A 19,224-nucleotide genomic window follows, 5' to 3' on the forward strand; every position below is an offset into this window, starting at 1 on the left:
CATCTGACTAGCAATTCATCGTCGCCTGTTAATCACAAAGTGATGCAGTATTTCTCTTGATAATTCTTCACCAGACTTCGGGTGCAATGCCTTTGAAAGAGCAGTCTCAGTTTTTTTTTTCAATTCAGAGGAACCCAGTGCTGTATAACCTGTGCACATTCCATAAACACTGAACTACTATTGAACAAACAACATTTTATATGAGCTGACCTTTGCACTCAGCCTCATATAATATCTCAGAAGAAAAGATTTAGGATGACATTTTAATATACCTCGCAGATGCACTTCCGGTACTCTTCAAAGTTAATGACCTGAGAGAAGGACAATTGGAGTGTTTTAACAACACAGCGGGGAAATGAAGCGATTGTTAAGTTTCTGTTTGTGGATCATAGTTGCAGTCCCTGAGTATTTAGTCTTGAGCTCCAATTCTAAATGCACCAAAGATTTGTTTACAGTTAATGTGATCCTACTGAACGATTCACACTCTCCTTGGACCTTGCGTAACATTCGTCCAGCTATTAAAGATGAAATTCAACACATTCAAAACAGATTTAACAAGAAAGGTAAGACACAGGTTTTGCTTTGTCTTTACCATGTTCGGATCCCCATTTTGCAAAAATAATGTAGGGGTGCTGGAGAAAATGGAAGAAAAGATTCCCAAGGAGGACATCAGAACTAGGGCATTGTAACTATTAGCAAAGACTAAACAGGCTGGGGTTGTTTCCTCAGAATAGAAAAAAACTGAACAGCGACCCGACAAAGGTCTTTCAAATTGCGAAAGAGCATGAATAATAAAAGGATGGTTCCTCTTTTGGGGAGACTAAAACTTGGGGTCAGAAGCATTAACTAGTTTCTAATAAGGCCAACAATGAATTCAGAAGAAAAGTCTTTAGAATGTGAGATGTGTTATCACACAGAGCAGTTGAGGGAACTACTGTTGAAGGAGGAACATGGAATACAGATAAGGGAGAAATGAATAAAATAATCTGGTGGAGGGATGTTTGTATTCAATGGGATTATACTTTGTCAGATTGGGTGTTGTAGTGGGTTTGTACACTCTCCTTTCCCTTCAAATCTGCTTTTAAAGCAGCCATTCTTAACGGAAAGAAGATAAATGTAATGAAGGCATGGAATCCCAACAGTGTGGAAGCAGACCATTTAGCCCATCGAGTCTTAAGAGCGTCCCACCCAGACCATCTCATCCCTGTAAATCTGCATTTCCCATAGCTAATTCACTGAGCCTGCACATCCCTGGCAATTTAGCCACCTAGCTTGCACATCTTTGCACTGTGGAAGGAAACCAGAGCACCCAGAGGAAACCCACACAGACATGGGAAGAACATGCAAACTTACACAGTCACCCGAGACTGGAATCAAACCCAGGAGCCTGGAGCTGTGAGGCAGTAGTGCTATAGTGTTGGTGAATTGTGCCCTGCTTTGCTGTTTGTTTGTGGGCAACATGGAGGTCTTCTGGGACAAGCAACGAGTTGAACTGGCCAAGAATCCATTCTAGTCTCTATGTTGAGTTGTCCTGATGACTTGACAAAATTTGGTAACATCGCAATTCGTGGTGGGTTGGGTAGTAAACAACATATTTAAAATCAATGATGAGTGTTAATTGAGAACTTGCTGCTACCTAGTGAGAATTTCACCACCGCACTACTGGAGGTGTGGTGAGATAATCTTGACATTAAGATGTGCAGTGCCAAACATCTCACCCAAATCTACCAGTCATCTCACCACAGCCCACCTCGCAGAGCTTGGTAAGATTTTGCCCTCTAATTTTTTCAAAATGTTTGACCACTAAACTGATTGTTGAGTTCTTGCTCTACATTTTGTGATGACTTAATGCCCTCCATTATGTTGTTTTAAGATCTTTTCCCTCATAGACTCTAATGTACCAAACTGTGGTCACAAACTATTAGATCATCTGTGAGTGTTAAATCCTGCTCATGTACATATTACCTTTTCAGAATTTGATCTGTCGGACAATGTCTGGACCAACCTTCTGGACAAAGATCTTTGTGCTTTCCTTGTCTGCTTTCTGAGCTGCATGCATTTCTCTTAGCTTCATCTCTCTAGCCTCTCACTGGTTGTTCCAGTGGTAAATGTATCTGCCTCGACACTGAAGAATAAATTTTCTTTCTTAGCCTACTCCACAATTGTCCTTGGTAGAGCATCAAAGCAAGGTATAACCAGTGCCTTACCTTTCACTCTTAAAAAGGTTTGGGAATTCAGAACAGAATTCTTTTTCAAATTACTTCCTTGGCTCTTTATGCAGAATATCATGAGTAGCTGTGTTGAACTGTTAATGCCTTGTGCTGGGTTCTTAGCTTCTAAAGAACTCTGTAGTAAACTTGCTCTGTTACTCTAAGTTCTCTGGGCATGGCTGTCTCTGCTGCACTGTGTAGCTGTTCTTAATATGGAATAAGAGTCACACTCTCTCTTTTAATGTAAGCTCTATTTACACGAAGATATTAATACAGTTCAATAGTACAGTATTTCTCAAGATGTTTCAGCAGCTGTTCTCTCTGCTGCTCTGATATCAGAGTCATCTGGCCATAACATAATTGTCACTACTGTGTCCATTTTCCAAAGCCCATAATGGCTTCAGTCAGATGACTAATAAAATGATGGGCAACTTTAACAGCAGCTGTAAGGTGAGGGTATAGGAAGATGAAAAGCTGTTCAGGAGGAAGCTTATGATCTAGACTGCCTGCCAATCATGCACCCATTGATTTGAAGAGCTATTAATTTCAATTTGAAGTTACTGCTTTGTCATTCAGTCATGTATAGATTACCTGACAAGAAGAGACAAATCAAATCACAAATCCTTTTGGCATATTTTAACTGCCATGGTATTGTACCCTCAGTCCAGGGATTTAGTCAAAACAAAATGGCAGGAATTTCCCTTTCAGTGCCAAAGTCACAGTGAAAGATCATAAAATCAGTAGAAAATCTATACAGAGGTTTCCAACAAAATAAACATGCAAACAATTACACGTTCTACCAATGAGCTACCCCTCTATACTAATTGTTAGATTTATGGAGAGTTTTCTCCGTGAGGCCTCACGAGTTCCTCACTGCATTTTACCAAACTTACTTATCCTTATGGTGCCCCCTCATCCAACTTGAGTCCCATTCTACCATTTGCCATAACCAGAACAACTTGCCACTACTTGGATATCCTAGAATGGGGCAGCATCCCTGATACTGGTATCATCTTTATAGGCCATTATTAGTCTGCGGCTGCCCAGCACATTTCCTGACATCTTCCCTGGACATGGCGGACAAGGCAAAATTTGCACCTGATTTTGCAGAAGAGACTCCTGATGTACAGGGTGTTGCAGAGACAGGGCATCTTCTTCCCCCAAGACTAGCAGAGGAACACATGATACCAAACCATATCAGCCTGGTCCAAGGTTGCCACCCAGGTCAGTGCAGTCTCAGCAATCTGGAGGAAGACATATAAACATAGGAAGAATCTCCGCTCCACCAGTAAGTGACATCATATTCTCTCAAATGCCTCACAGTCACTCTGTCTCTGATATCACACCCACCTCCCACAAAGGGTCATAATATACCACTCTCAATATTGTCTGTCAACATGTTCTTCAACTGAACGCTATTAAACTTGCATGTTTTCTGTACTGCCTAAAGACTTGGTCAGGATGCTTCCACATCTACACCCACAGTAACAACTGTGCCAATCACTTTCATCTCCCTTAATACCTTCCTCTCTCCTATTCCAGGAGGAATACAGACCACAATAATGGTCAAGATGGTTGGTAGGTTGCCTAATATTCACTTCTCATCCCTTACAAGGAGAGAATCTGGATTCTCACTGTGCTTAGGGACGACTAACTTTGTCCCAAATCACTACATCCAGGCCTCTGGCCTGGAATCAGATGCTGTCTTTAACTTACTATGGCTGAATCCCCAACCAAAGGCTGTCTCTATTGACAACCATGACAAGCTTCCTGGTTTGTGTCTCGCAAGCCTCATACCTCTTCTGGCTGTCCAATTATATCAAAGCATGGCTTTCTAATTAAAAAGACCATTGCAGGGGTGTCAAAGGATCACCAAGACTTGGGGCTTGATGGTAGACAAAGGCAATGCGTGCTAACCCACTTCATTTGGGATGAGGCCTGTTACCAGAGGCTGCAGATGTTAGCAGTGACCTGCCATGGTAGCCTATGCAGTCCCACTTACGAGTAATGACACATGTAAGTTTGCAGACAGTACTAACATTGGTGACATAGTCATAGAGTTATAGAGTGATAGAGATGTACAGCATGAAAACAGACCCTTTGGTCCAACCCGTCCATGCCGACCAGATATCCCGACCCAATCTAGTCCCACCTGCCAGCACCCGGCCCACATCCCTCCAAACCCTCCAATTCATATACCCATCCAAATGCCTCTTAAATGTTTCAATTGTACCAGCCTCCACCACTTCCTCTGGCAGCTCATTCCATACACGCACCACCCTCTCCATGAAAGAGTTGCCCCCTAGGTCTTTTATATCTTACCCCTCTCACCCTAAGCCTATGCACTCTAGTGCTGGACTCCCCAAACCCAGGGAAAAGACTTTGCCTATTTACCCTATCTATGCCCCTCATAATTTTGTAAACCTCTCTAAAGGTCACCCTTCAGCCTCCGACGCTCCAGGGAAAACTGCCCCAGCCTGTTCAGCCTCTCCCTATAGCTCAAATCCTCCAACCCTGGCAACATCCTTGTAAATCTTTTCTGAACCCTTTCAAGTTTCACAGCATCTTTCTGATAGGAAGGAGACCAGAATTGCACGCAATATTCCAACAGTGGCCTAACCAATGTCCTGTACAGCCACAACATGACCTCCCAACTCCTGTACTCAATACTCTGACCAATAAAGGAAAGCATACCAAATGCCTTCTTCACTATCCTATCTACCTGCGACTCCACTTTCAAGGAGCTATGAACCTGCACTCCAAGGTCTCTTTGTTCAGCAACACTCCCTAGACCTTACCATTAAGTGTATAAGTCCTGCTAAGATTTGCTTTCTCAAAATGCAGCACCTCACATTTATCTGAATTAAACTCCATCTGCCACTTCTCAGTTCATTGGCCCATCTGGTCAAGATCCTGTTGTAATCTGAGGTGACCCTCTTCGCTGTCCCCTATATCTCCAATTTTGGTGTTATAAATTAGTAGACAGTGAGGAAGGTTTTCTAAGATTACAAAGGGATCTTGATCAAATGGAACAATGGGCTGAAAAATGGCAGAAGGTGAAATGCAGGCACTGCACTTTGGTACAACAAACAAGAGTAGGGTTTATACGATTAATGACAGAGCCTTGGGTGGTGTTGTAGAACAGAGAGAAATAGGGGTGCAAGTACATAATTCTTTGAAGTTTGCATCACATATAAACAGGGTGCTTTAAAATGGTGTTTGGTACACATGCCTTTGTTGCTCAGTCCTTTCAGTGCAGGAATTGGGAAGTCATGTTGAGGCTGTACAGGATATTGGTGAGGCCTCTTCTGGAATACTGTGTCCAATTATGGTCATGAAGTTACTATTAAGCTGGAGAGGTTTCAGAAGAAATTTACCAGGAATTTGTCATGTATGGAATGTTTGAGTTATAAAGAAAGGCTGGATAGGCTGGGACTTTTTTTCACTGGAGCATAGGAAGTTGAGAGGTGACCTTATAGAAGTTTATAAAATCATGGGGGTATGGAGAGAGTTAGTGGTATGTGCCCTTTCCCTAGAATGGGAGATTTTAAGACAAGGGGACATATTTTTAAGGTGAGAGGACAGAGGTTTAAAAAAACGTGAGTACAATTTTTTTACACAGGGGTCGGTTCGCGTCTGGAATGAACTTCCTGAGGAAGTGATGGATGTGGGTACAGTTACTACATTTAACAGATGTTTAGGAAAGGTTTGGACAAATATGGGTCAGAAGCAGGCAGATGGGACTAGTTTAGTTTGGGATTATGTTTGGCATGGACTGGCTGGACCGAAGGATCTGTTTCGATGCTGTGTGACTCCATGACTCAATGACTGTATGTGGAGAGACCTGGTCCTACTCCCATATAAATTGTGTTGTGGATCTCAAAACCTTAAGGTTGACTAAGAGCTAAGGGGCAATGGCCTAGTGGTATTATTGCTAGACTATTAATCCAGAAACTCAGCTAATGTTCTGGGGACCTGGATTCAGATCCCACCATGGCAGATGATGGAGTTTGAAAAAATAAAAAACATGGAAATTATGACCACGAAATCATTGTTACTTGTCAGGAAAAACTCATCTGATTCACTAATGTCCTTTAGGGAAGGAAACTGCAATCCTTACCTGGTCTGATCTACTTGTGACTCCAGAATAACTGCCCTCCAGGAAATTAGGAATAGGGTAATAAAACTAATCAGAGACATCCACATCCCATGAGTGAATAAAAGAAAGGTTTCATGCAAAAATTACTATGAACGTCCAGGTAGGTTCTGAATACGTGAATGTGAATTGCCCTGAGATGCAGCTTGGTCTAGTCCATAAATTGGGTGTATGTTCCTCAGCTCAAAGTGTCCTTACTGGACCATTACAAAGATAGTTACCATTTACCCAGATGCTTGGTACTGAAGTGCAGAAGCATACTGTAAGTGGATCAGAGATATGCCATGAGGGCTCTTAGAGGCTGGCATATCAGATGGCAATGTCTATGTGGAGATGTGGGGTCAATAAGACCAGCGCCTGTGTGCTTGCTGTGAGATGTTGGTGCCTGATATCTAATGGAGCTCCTTTGGAGCAATTGGCAAGCTGAAGTCACCAGGTACTGCCTCTAACTTCCATGTTGAGAATTCCCAACATATAGTTTGCCAGTGACGGCTGGTATGATAGAAAACTGCATATTAATGGGCAAGATCGGCAGTTAATATTCGTTAAAAAAACAACAATCCCCCTGAATAGAAAGCTCACCAGACACCCAGTAAGAATCTCACCTTGACACCTGGAACCTCTTCAGAAGAGTTATGCCACACTCAAAATGTTAACTCTGTTTCTCTCTCCACAGATGCTGCTCGACATGCTGAGTTTCTCCAACATTATGTATTATTTGTCTTTGTTCAAATCTTTCAAAATGTGACAGTTATTTGCCAACAGCCTGATCTAGCACTTTACCCATTTTTGAGAAGATTTGTAGCTGAGGTTGAGGTTGAGGTTGTAAGTTTGCTTGCTGAGCTGGAAGGTTTGTTTTCAGACGTTTCTTCACCATGCTAGGTAACATCTTCAGTGAGCCTCCGGTGAAGCGCTGGTGTTATGTCCTGCTTTCTATTTATGTGTCTTGCTCTCTTAAAGTGGGTGATATCATTTCCGGTTCTTTTTCTCAGAGGTTGGTAAATTGGGTCCAAATCGATGTGTTTATTGATGGAGTTCCAGTTTGAATGCCAGCCCTCTGGGAATTTCTCTGTGTGTCTCTGTTTAGCCTGTCCATGGATGGATGTGTTGGCCCAGTCGAATTGGTGTCCTTCTTCATCTGTATATAAGGATACTAGTGAGAGGGGGTCATGTCTTTTGGTGGCTAGTTGGTGTTTGTGTATCCTGGTGGCTAGTTTTCTGCCTGTTTGTCCAATGTAATGTTTGTTATAGTCCTTGCATGGTATTTTGTAAATTACATTCATTTTGCTGGCTGTTTGTATAGGGTCATTTAGGTTTGTCAGCCGCTGTTTCAGTGTGTTGGTAGGTTTGTAGGCGACCACGATGTCAAGGGGTCGGAGTAGTCTGGTAGTCATTTCAGAGATGTCTTCGATGTATGGTAATGCGGTTAGAGTGTCTGGGTGTGATGTGTCTGCTTGTTTGAGTGTTGGTCTGCTTGTTTCAGCGACACCTAGGTCTTGTTGCACCTCACTTTTTCCTAAACTGCCACCATTCAGATAATAATCTTCTTCCTTGTTTTTGAGACCAAAGTGGACAACCTCACATTTATCCACATTATACTGCATTTGCCAAGTATTTGCCCATCATGGTCTATCCAAGTCACCCTGTAGCCTCTTAGCATCCTCCTCACAGCACACACTGCCACCCAGTTTAGTGTCATCTGCAAATTTGAGATGTTGCATTCAACCCCTTTGTCCAGGTTGTTAATGTATATTGTGAACAGCTGGGGTCCAAGCACTGAACTCTGTGGCACCCCATTTGTCAATACCTGCCATTCTGAAAAGGACCAGTTTATTCCTGCCTGCCAACCGGTTCTCTAGCCATATCAATACGTTACCTCTGATCCCATGAGCTTTAAATTTCCTTACTAATCTCTTTTGTGGGACCTTGTCAAGAGTCCAGATACACAATATCTACTTATTCATTCTTATCCACTCTGTTGGTCACATTCTCAAAAAATTCCAGAAGATTTGTCAAGGATGATTTCCATTTAGTGACTAGGATCGATTCTGTCAACACTTTCCAAATCAGTTATTACATCCTTAATAATTGACTCCAGCATTTTCCCCATGACCGATGTCAGGCTAACTGGCCTATAATTCCCTATTTTCTCTCCCTTCTTTTTTAAAGTGTAGGGTTACATTAGGTACCCTCTAGTACATTGGAACTCTTCTAGAAGCTACAGAATGCTGGAAAATAATCACCAATGCATCTGTTATTTCTAGGGCCACATTTTTCAAGATTCTGGGATGCAGAGCATCAGGCTTTGGGACTTATTGGGTTTTCATCTCAATACCATTTCCAAGGAGAAAGTGAAGACTGCAGATGCTGGAGATCAGAGTCGAAAGGTGTGGTGCTGGATAAGCACAGCTGGTCAGGCAGCATCCAAGAAGCAGGAGAGTCGATGTTTCGAGCATAAGTTCTTCATCAGGATGAGGAGCTTATGCTTCTCTTCACATGTCTATAGGAACTTTTGCAGTCAGTTTTTATGTTTTTTTACAAGCTTACTTTTGTATTCAAAATTTCCTCTACAAATTAAGTCCTTTGTCCTCCCCTGCAGAATTTTAAATTTTTCCCAGTCCTCATGGCTTGCTGCTTTTTCTGGTCAATTTATATGCCTCCTCTCTGGCTTCTACCCTGATTTCCTTTATATGTCATGGTTGAGCCACCTTCCCTGTTTTATTCTTATGCCAAATAAGGATGTACAATTGTTGAATTAGTTAGCTCTGGGAAAGAAAAATAATTGAGCAAGCAAATTAGAGGCTTAGGTTCCTGACTCAAGAACATTCCCATTATCCCAGCAGGGACTGGGTAAGAAGGTAATGGCCGGAGAAGAAGAGTCAGGAGAGCTGCATAATGTGAGTGTGATAGAAAGAGGTGGATAGAGCAGAAAGGAAATGAATAGAATAGGCAACGATCGAATGGAGGAACATCCAGTAGTTGTATGATCTGTGGCTCTCATTGTCTGAATAGCCCAAGAAAAATATTGTTTGGAATGGAGAAGTTTCCAACTGAAAAGAGCAGCGAGTTTGGAGGAAATAGTAACAAGTGTATTTATGTTTCAGGCTTTAATGTGACATTGGATGCTACGTTTAATGGCTTTGACACATCATTGTATCAATCCAAAGGCTGCCACAGTAGCACCTGTGAAGGTTTGGAGAATCTGAAAAAGTTATATGTGAGTACGCTGTAAATCAAATTCTTGTGAATTTTGAGCTACAAATATGTTGCTGTATCCCAATTTTGTTTTCAGTAAGGTGCAATACATCAGTGGCACTGCCAAATAGTGGCAATTGATAACTCATTACACCTTCCAATCCAAACTCCCAAATAATACCTTGTCATGCTGAAATTGCAACTCATGTGTTGGTGGTGATGGCCTAGTGATATAATTGGTAGACTATTATTCCAGAGAGGTAAAAACAATGACAGCAGATGCTGGAAACCAGATTCTGGATTAGTGATGCTGGAAGAGCACAGCAGTTCAGGCAGCATCCAAGTAGCTTCGAAATTGACGTTTCGGGCAAAAGCCCTATTCCAGAGATCCAAGTAATGTTCTGGGCACCTGGGTTGGAACCCCACCATAGAGGAATTTGAATTCAATAATAATCTGGAAGTAAGGGTCTACAGATGACCATGAAACCATGGTTGATTGTTAGAAAAACCCATATGGTTCACTAATGTCCTTCAGGAAAGGATAGTGCCATCTTTACCTGGTCTGGCCTATGTGTGACTCCAGAACCACAGCAATGTGTGGTTGACTCTTAATTGCCCTCTGGGCAATTAGGGATTGGCAATAAATGCTTGCCTAGCCAGTGATGCTCACATCCCATGAATGAATAAAAAAAAAAGATCTAAGCAAAGTTCAGTGGAGTTTGGTTGGGACAAATCCAGGAGTCCATCAGGGCTGCTCTACTTTATTAAATGCTCTCACAACAGAATAATTTGTGAATTAATTCCACAGGCATATTCTTTTAATGTTAATTTTTTGTGGAGTCTATTTTTATCAACTTCACCCATACCATGCTTATGCTCACCTTGCTTCATCACTGGCGTTCGATACCAATGATGACCCTACATTAACTCACCCTTCCTAATCTCTGAAACCTCCTCCAACTCCACAACCCTCTGAGATCTCCAAACCCATCAAATTTTGACATCTTCATCTTCTATTTTAATAAGACCATATCACCATAAGACATAGGAGCAGAATTAGGTCATTCAGCTCATTGAGTGCACTCCATCATCCAATCATGGCTGATAAGTTTCTCAACCCCATTCTTCCCTTAACCCTTAATCCCCTTGATACTCAAGAACCTATCAATCTCAGTCTTAATGACCTGGCCTCCACAACTTTCTGTGGCAGTGAATTCCACTCTCTGGCTGAAGAAGTTTCTCCTTATCTCCATTCTAAAAGGTCTTCCCTTTACTCTAAGACTGTGCCCTCAGGTCCTGGTCTCGCCTGCCAATGGAAACATCTTCCCAACATCCCCTCTGTCCAGGCCACTCAGTATTCTGTGTGTTTCAATTAGATTCCCCCCCCCCTCCCTCCTCCCATCCTTCTAAGTAGCATTGAGTATAGACCCAAAGTCCTCAAGCGTTTGTTATATGTTAAGATTTTCATTCCTGGGACCATTCTTGTGAACCTCCTCTGAACACGGTCCAGGGCCAGTACATCCTTCCTGAGATATTGGGCCCAAAATTGTGCACAATGCTCCAAATATGATCTGACCAAAGCCTTATAGACCCTCAGAAGTACACTCTTGCTTTTAGATTCAAGGCCTCTCAAAATAAATTGCATTAGCCTTCCAAACTACTGACCCAACTTGCAAGTTTATCTTGAGAGAATCCTGGACTAGAACTCACATGTCTCCTTGTACTTCAGACTTCTGAATTTTCTCCCCATTTAGAAAATAGTCCATGCCTCTATTCCTTAATACCAAAGTGCATGACCTCACACTTTCCCACATTGTTCACCATCTACTACTTCTTTGCCCACTCTCCTAACCTGTCCAAATCCTTCTGCAGCCTCCCCATGTCCTCAATGCTACCTGTCTCTTTACCTATCTTTGTATCGTCTGCAAACTTAGCCAGAATACCCTAAGTTCCTTCATCTGGATTGTTAATGTAAAAAGTAAAAGGTTATGGTCCTAACACTGAGCCTTGCGGAACATCACTTGTCACTGGCTAACACACTGAGAAGGACACTTTTACCTCCACTCTCTGCTTTCTGCCAGACAGTCAAGCTTCTATCTATGCTAACACCTTGCCTCTGACACCATGAGCCCTTATCTTACTCAGTAACCTTCTGTACAGCACCTTGTCAAAGGCTTTAGTCATAGTCATAGAGATGTATAGCATGGAAACAGACCGTTCGGTCCAACCCATCCATGCCGACCAGATATCCCAACCCAATCTAGTACCACCTGCCAGCACCTGGCCCATATCCCTCCAAACCCTTCCTAATGATATACCCATCCAAATGCCTCTTAAATGTTGCAATTGTACCAGCCTCCACCACATCCTCTGGCAGTTCATCCATACACGTACTACCCTCTGCGTGAAAAGGTTGCCCCTTAGGTCTCTTTTATATCTTTCCCCTCTCACCCTAAACCTATGCCTCTTGAAGTCCAGGTAAATAACATCCATTGGCTGTCCTTGATAAGTTATGCCATCATCAGTGAGATACCTTTCAGTTGTCCAGGCCCAAAACATTGCAGTTACCTCCCTGAACTTCCCTTCTATTTTACATCTCTTTCCTCCTGTCAGACATGTCTTAACACTTGCCTCTTTTTTCTCAAGCTTTTGGTCATCTGACCTGATATCTCTTTATCTGGCTTGAAATCATTTTCTCTTGTTATAATTGTTACAAAGTTGTGTAAACCACTCATGAAGTGGAAGGCAGAAAACCAAAATTTCTTTGTAAAAATGATAGGAGGGTAGAGGGTTTTTCTAAGGTTGGAGATTTAAACCAGGAAATGTCTGCAAGCAGCAACAGATGTACAGAGAGCTCTAAAATTGAAACATACATCAATTGGCTGTATAGGAGAAAGTGAGGACTGCAAATGCGAGTGATCAGAGTCGAGAGTGTGGTGCTGGAAAAGCACAGCAGGTCTGGCAGCAGCCAAGGAACAGGAGATTTGACATCTTGGGCATATGCCCTTCATCAGACAACCATTCCTGCATCACACTCTGGACTCAATTGGCTGTATGATTGGAAACCTTCGGCTTTTTTTTGATGTTTTGGCAACTAGTTTGAAATTAGCCAGTTAATTTAAGCCAAGCACTTAGAAACTGAAATCCAACTGAATTTAAATCGGATGGGTTTTAAACCTTGGACCAATGCTGTTGTAAGTATATTGTTATGTCATCATGGGTATAAAGAAGGGAGCATTTGGACAGAGAAGAGAGAGCCAAATGCCATCTGAAAAAAACATCTCGCTCTCAGAAATCTCCACACTCTCTAAAAAAAGCACCATCTATTCATAAAAATACACAGCACTTTTAGATAATATTCCTAACACCAGAATTTGATGGAGAGAGGCATTCAGAACAGAATAATTCCCAGAGATAGCATCCCGAACAGAAGGATCAGCGGAAGGAAGGCTTTTTATGACTGAAGCAGAACATTCTAGAAGATGCATTCTGTGTGGACTTTGAGAATTTAGGTTTTAATTTAGTTTTCTTAATATTTGGGTTTTATTGGAACAGTACTGTAGTAGAATGTTGTTTAGTTAGGGAATCGTTAGTAGTTAGGGGGGATTGGTTAAGTTTGTTAGTAATTCTGTTAACTTGTTCATTATTTAAATAAATTATTACTTGTGCTTACAAAGTATAAATATCAGGGATTTCTTTCAGTTAACAGATTATGAGGCAAGGCGAGCTTCCCTCAATGTTTCAGATTTTTAATTATTAGACGGGCATCTCTACTCCTGCTGTAATAGTTTGGGTTAATTATCAGAGGGGTTCAACCTTTCCTTCACAAAAATAATGTTCCTGTGAAGTACCTCAGACTGTTTTATGATATTAAGGTGCTTTACAAATAAAAGTTGTTATTACTCCTCTTATGGAAGGAAAGTAATTTTCATCTGTTATAGGCTGAGGATTTTATCTAAGTGACCATCTATCATGTGAAGGTCTTGACATTGAGAACTCTCAGATTTGATGCTGCTTTTATTAGGAGTTATTATGATACCACCTGCATTGTTCCTTGAGGTGTAAAGATATTTCAGACCTTTACACTCACGGTTGGTAGTGAGGGACCAAGGCGTTGGCGTCATTCTTTTCACTGCAGTGGGGCTATTCATTCACATGTGGCACCATCATCCTTAAGACCATAATTAGAAATGAATTAGAATGAGCTTTATTGTCACATGTACTCACATGAGTACAGTGCAAAGTTTACAAGTCGCAACTTATGGCGCCATCTTAGGTATTGAGGTACCTTGGTACAAATAATGAATTACAAATTCTTATGATAAAAGGAAAAAAAATAAAGAAGTAAGAAGTCCAGCAATAAATTAGAAAAATACAGAAATATGTACTTCCAATCCAGGCCCCACCTGGCTTCACCTCAAGGCCAGGAGTTGAATCCCCACTGAATCCAGGAGTTCAAGTCCATGCTGAGGCCGGAACTCTGAGTTCACACTGAGGCTGGGAGTCCGAGTCCAAGCTGAAGCTGGAAGTCTGAGTCCACACTGAGGCTGGGAGTTTGAGCCCACGCTGAGGCCGGGAGTTTGAGCCCACGCTGAGGCTGGGGGTTAGAGTCTGCATTGAGTCCGGGAGTTTGAATCCACACTGAGGCCGGGAGTTTGAGTCCATGCTGAAGCCAGGACTTTGAGTCCACACTGAGGCCAGGAACTTGAGCCCCACACAGAGGCCGGGAGTTGGAGTCTATGCTGAGGCCGGGTGTTCGAGTCCATGCTGAGGCTGGGTATTTGAGTCCACGCTGAGGCCGGGTGTTCGAGTCCACACTGAGGCCAGGAGTTTGAGCCCCACACTGAGGCTGGGAGTTCGAGCCCACACTGAGGCTGGAAGTTTGAGTTTACACTGAGGCCAGGAGTTTGAGTCCACGCTGAGGTCGGGAGTTTGAGTCCACACTGAGGACAGGAGTTTAAGTCCATGCTGAGACCCAGAGTCCTTGCTGACCTTCACCCTACAGATCGTCAATGCTGCCTAAAGATGGGAGGTAAAAAGAAAAAGGAAGAAAAAGAAAAGAAACAAATGGAGAAGCTGAGATTCGGCTCAAGTGTCCTACTCTGGTGCCATCTTGGATAAGTGTAGGATATAACAGCAGAAGTGGGATATTGAGTCCGCTTCACCATCCAGTAAGACCTTGGCTGATCTGACAATCCTCAACTCTACTATTCTGCCTTATCCTATAACCCTTAATTCCTTAGTTCCTAGTGCTGCTCTTGAAAAGGACTTCTTCAAAACATTCTAAAGTTCTGATTGAGCACCAGATTGAATGGGGTAGGGAGACCATGGCGTTGAATGTGGCGCATGTTGGTCAGGTATTACCACTTACTTTGTGACCATGAACCTATTCCTTATGTAACCATCTACTATACCACACATTAACACCTCATGAAGGCTTCCCAGTACCATCTTCTCAGCACATTTCATGCTGGATAACAAATGAAATATCATCAGCATCTCAAGAACAAATAAAATAAATCTTGTCAACCAAAGACCGAGTTAATAATGGAGATCAATGCAATCACATTAAATATGCTGATGATCTCCATGGGCACCTAAAGGAGCGAGAGTTGCTGTGAATATGAAACAATAACAAACTTACAGAAATATAGATGCACTGACTTCTGGAAGTCTACCAGATGAAGCAAGTGATAGAATGCCTGTCTCTCATTCTCAGTGGGATAGAATTCAGCTAAAGAAAAAGCTTTGCTCTTTTTGAATCACACACTTCTTACAACATAAAAACAGATCATTTGGCCCAACTGCTGGATTGTTGGTGTTTATGCTCCATGCAAACTTCCTCCAAAATGTCTATAGAATTTGTAATCTTTTTATAAGAATATTTGAAAATTACTTTTACGTGTTTACATCAGGTGCAAAGTAAGATTATAAGAAATATTGGTTTATCTGACATAGTGATCCTTGGCCTGGAAGCAGTACCAACAAGAAAGAAGTGAGGACAGAACATAAGAACATAGGAGCAGGAATAGGCTATCTGGCTTATTGAGTCTGCTCCATCATACAATAAGATTATGGCTAATCTTTTCATGGACTCAGCTCCACTTACCTGCCTGCTCACCAAAACCCTTCATTGCTGTTCAATAATCTATCTTTGCCATAAAAACATTCAATGAGGTAGCCTCGCTGGACAGGGAATTCCACAGATTCACAATCTTTTGGGTGAAGAACTTCCTCAACTCAATTCTAAATCTGCTCCCCCTTACTTTGAAACTATGCCCCCCGTTCTAGTTTCACCTGCCAGCTTCTATCTTATCTATTCCCTTCATAATTTTATATGTTTCTATAAGATTCCCCCCCATTCTTCTAAACTCCAATGAGTTTAGTCCCAGTCTACTCAATCTTTCCTCATAAGCTGACCCTCTCAATTCCAAAATCAACTTTGTGAACCTTCTCTGCACCCATCCAGTGCCAATACATCTTTTGTCAAGTAACGAGACTAAAACTGTACACGTTCCTGATGAAGGGCTTGTGCCGAAAATGTCAATTCTCCTGCTCTCGGATGCTGCCTGACCTGCTGTGCTTTTCCAGCACCACACTCTCAACAGTACTCCAGGTGTGGCCTCACCAGCACACTGTACAGCTGCAGTATAACCTCCCTACTTTTAAACTCCATTCCTCCTAACAATGAAGAGCAACATTCAATTTGCTTTCTTAATTATCTGTTGCACCTGCAAACCAACGTTTTGTGATCCATACACAAGGACACCCAGGTTCCTCTGCACAGCAGCGTGCTGCAAATTTTCACTATTGGTAGTCCATTTTGCTGTTATTCCTACCAAAATAGACGAGTCACATTTACCAACATTATACTCCATCTGCCAGACCCTTGCCCACTCACTTAACCTGTCTGTATCCCTCTGCAGACTTTCAGTGTCCTCAGCACACTTTGCTCTGCCACTCATCTTTGTGTCATCTGTGAATTTTGAAACACTACACTTGGCCCCCAACTCTAAATCAGGCAAGTTGTAAATAATGGCAGTCCCAACACTGATCCCTGAGGCACACTACTAGCCACTGATTGCCAACCAAAAAAACACCAATTATCCCTACTCTTTTTGCTTTCTGTTTGTTAACCAATCTTTTATGCATGCTAATATATTACCAGTAACACCATGCAACTTAATCTTATGCAACAGCTTTTGTGCGGCACCTTGCCGAATGCCTTCTGGAAATCCAGATGCACCACATTCGCCGGTTCCCTGTTGGCCACTACACTCATAATGTCCTTAAAAAAATCCAGTAAATTAGTTAAACATGACTTGCCATCATGAACCCATGTTGCTTTTGCCCAGTGGGACAAGTTTTATCCAGATGTTTCACTGTTTCTTCCTTGATTACAGATTCAAGCATTTTCCTCACTACAGAAATTAAGCTAATGGGCCTATAGTTACCCACTTTTTGTCTACTCCTTTTTAAAACAATGGTGTCATCTTTGCAAAGTGGCAAAGAAGCAAAGGCGGTTGACACAAAACAGAGGAGTTGAAGGGTGAAAACGATTAGCAATAAATATTGGCACAAAGAGAAATCAGACAGAAAGGCAACCAAATTCCTCTGAAGAGAAGAATAAAGTTTTCTCATGAACAGTTTTTTTTTCACCTTGGCAGAAAAGAAGACAAAAGGCGACATGCAAGCTTGGTAAGAAGGTCTAAACCATTCAGAAATGGAGTGAATAGCTCAGGGATGCTGAAGAGTTGTGTGTTTTCCCAAAGGTGGACAAATCACAAACTGGGGTATTATTGGTTGGTCAATTGAAAAAAATGTTGGAATGTTCCACCATTAAGACTGTCATGACCTGAAGGAGAGAGGGTTTGCAGAAGTGTGCCTTTCTGATGATAATTATGTCATGTAACTAGAATGTAAAAGCAGTCATCAAATCAGACATCTGACCTACCTGCTGTGAACACAGAGCAATAAATTGTGAAAGTGTGCAGTCAAATATTGCCACATTTATGCAGGATGTGACTCAGATGCTATGGACCTGTAGGACCTTTGTTGTATTGACTGTTAAAAGTGAAAGTTACCTTTTTATCATACCCTTATTAATTCATGTTCACTCACATTGATTCTGATTTGTTTTCAAGTAGAAGTTACAGAAAGTGAAATATTATTGGTAATTTCTTTGGCGTTAACTTTTAGTTATCTTAGTTTATGGTCCTACCACAGGCTAATATTTTGTTTTATTAATCTTGCTTCCGCTTCAATGCGCATGTATCATTTATCTAAACTACTCAATATGCAAATAAATTCTATGTTCTCACCATTGCTGGATGGACATTGAACAAAATGTTGTATTATTCAAATTGTTAATAAGTATGATTTCATACTGTGCAGCGGCACCTTGTAAGTTTAACCTTAATTCATTCATAGGATGTAGACATAGGTCTAACCCACTCATGGGATGTAAGTGTAACTGACTGGGTCAGCAATTGGAGTGATGATACAATGAAAGGATAAAGAGGAGTGTAGAAAGACAACCTTTGATTCTGATTTTCTTTACTTATTTCTGAATCTAGATGGATGGCAAATTGGGTTGTGCAGTTCTGGGTCCAACATGCACCTATGCAACATTTCAAATTGTCTCGTAAGTTTTTGCTTCCTAATAGTGTGAGTTGGTCTCTGTGTTGAAGTGAAAGATGCGTATCTTGTTGCAGATAATTATAACCATTTATATTCAACTTGAAGGGGGAGAGAGAGAGAGAGACATGGATTGTTAATGTGCTATTACAGAATGCAGTCAAAGCACCAAGCCTTTCTTACTGCATAATTAGATTGTAAGTTACACCATCAATTTTACTTCATAGAATGAAAAAGGTGGCAACATGAATCACTGTCAGCCTTTACCACTGAAGGATGCTTTACCACTGAAATAAGTGTAATGTGTCGATAGAAATACAGGGCAGGTGAGAGATCAGAAGCAGAGAAACCTTGGGCAATTCAGAGGCAGCCATGGTGGTGTTCTAAGAACTAAGGTTTTCTGATGAGAACGTATACCTCTATTCTAGGGTTTAGGGACCTTAATAGGCCCTCTAAACCCAAGCAACCCTCCATGCCTCCTCATACCCTCCATGCTTCCATCGTCATCGTGCCACTTTATGTCAGTTAAAAAATTCATTACACTTCCATGTCATTCTTCATCTCCTGTGTCACTTTGAAAGTATCTCATGCCATTAATGACACCTCTATAGCCCCTTACCCAGTCTTCACCAAGGACAGACTCAGGAGCCATGTAGAGGTTTAAAAGATGGTTTCTAACATCTACAGTATGCACAATTTTACAGTCAATATTGAAAATATCATATTCATGAAACTCATTCAAATACTTGAATCTCCTCAAGAGACTAATCTATCATAAAACCAAAACACTCAATTTACCAACAACAGCCAAACTTTTAATAGCCTCTTAAAATTGTCAATTAGAATATTAAGTCAGTATCCTCCCCAGCCCTCAGCCTGCTGAGTTAAATGATTTTGGAACTTTTGAAACTCACCCAAACATTCACGATTAGTTTAACTGAATAAGCCCTCATGAAACATCAACAAATGGAACAACTGACTATCTTTTCCAAAGCTATACTACTTGGCAACCTGTCAATGCACTCC

General features: G+C 41.6%; 1 protein-coding gene across 1 annotated transcript in view; it reads left to right on the forward strand.

The window, feature by feature from the left end:
• Window positions 1–355: 355 nt before the first annotated feature.
• The window catches only part of LOC140489028 (guanylyl cyclase C-like), a 151,009-nt gene continuing 132,140 nt past the window's right edge, over window positions 356–19,224 (forward strand). Inside the window, exons 1-3 of the mRNA XM_072588267.1 lie at window positions 356–563; window positions 9,471–9,583; window positions 18,138–18,205. Of these exons, the coding sequence (XP_072444368.1) occupies window positions 356–563; window positions 9,471–9,583; window positions 18,138–18,205 (389 nt within the window). The remainder of the gene's footprint in view (window positions 564–9,470; window positions 9,584–18,137; window positions 18,206–19,224) is intronic.

The sequence above is a fragment of the Chiloscyllium punctatum genome, chromosome 18 (genome assembly GCF_047496795.1).
Source record: "Chiloscyllium punctatum isolate Juve2018m chromosome 18, sChiPun1.3, whole genome shotgun sequence".
In the NCBI taxonomy this organism is placed as follows: Eukaryota; Metazoa; Chordata; class Chondrichthyes; order Orectolobiformes; family Hemiscylliidae; genus Chiloscyllium; species Chiloscyllium punctatum.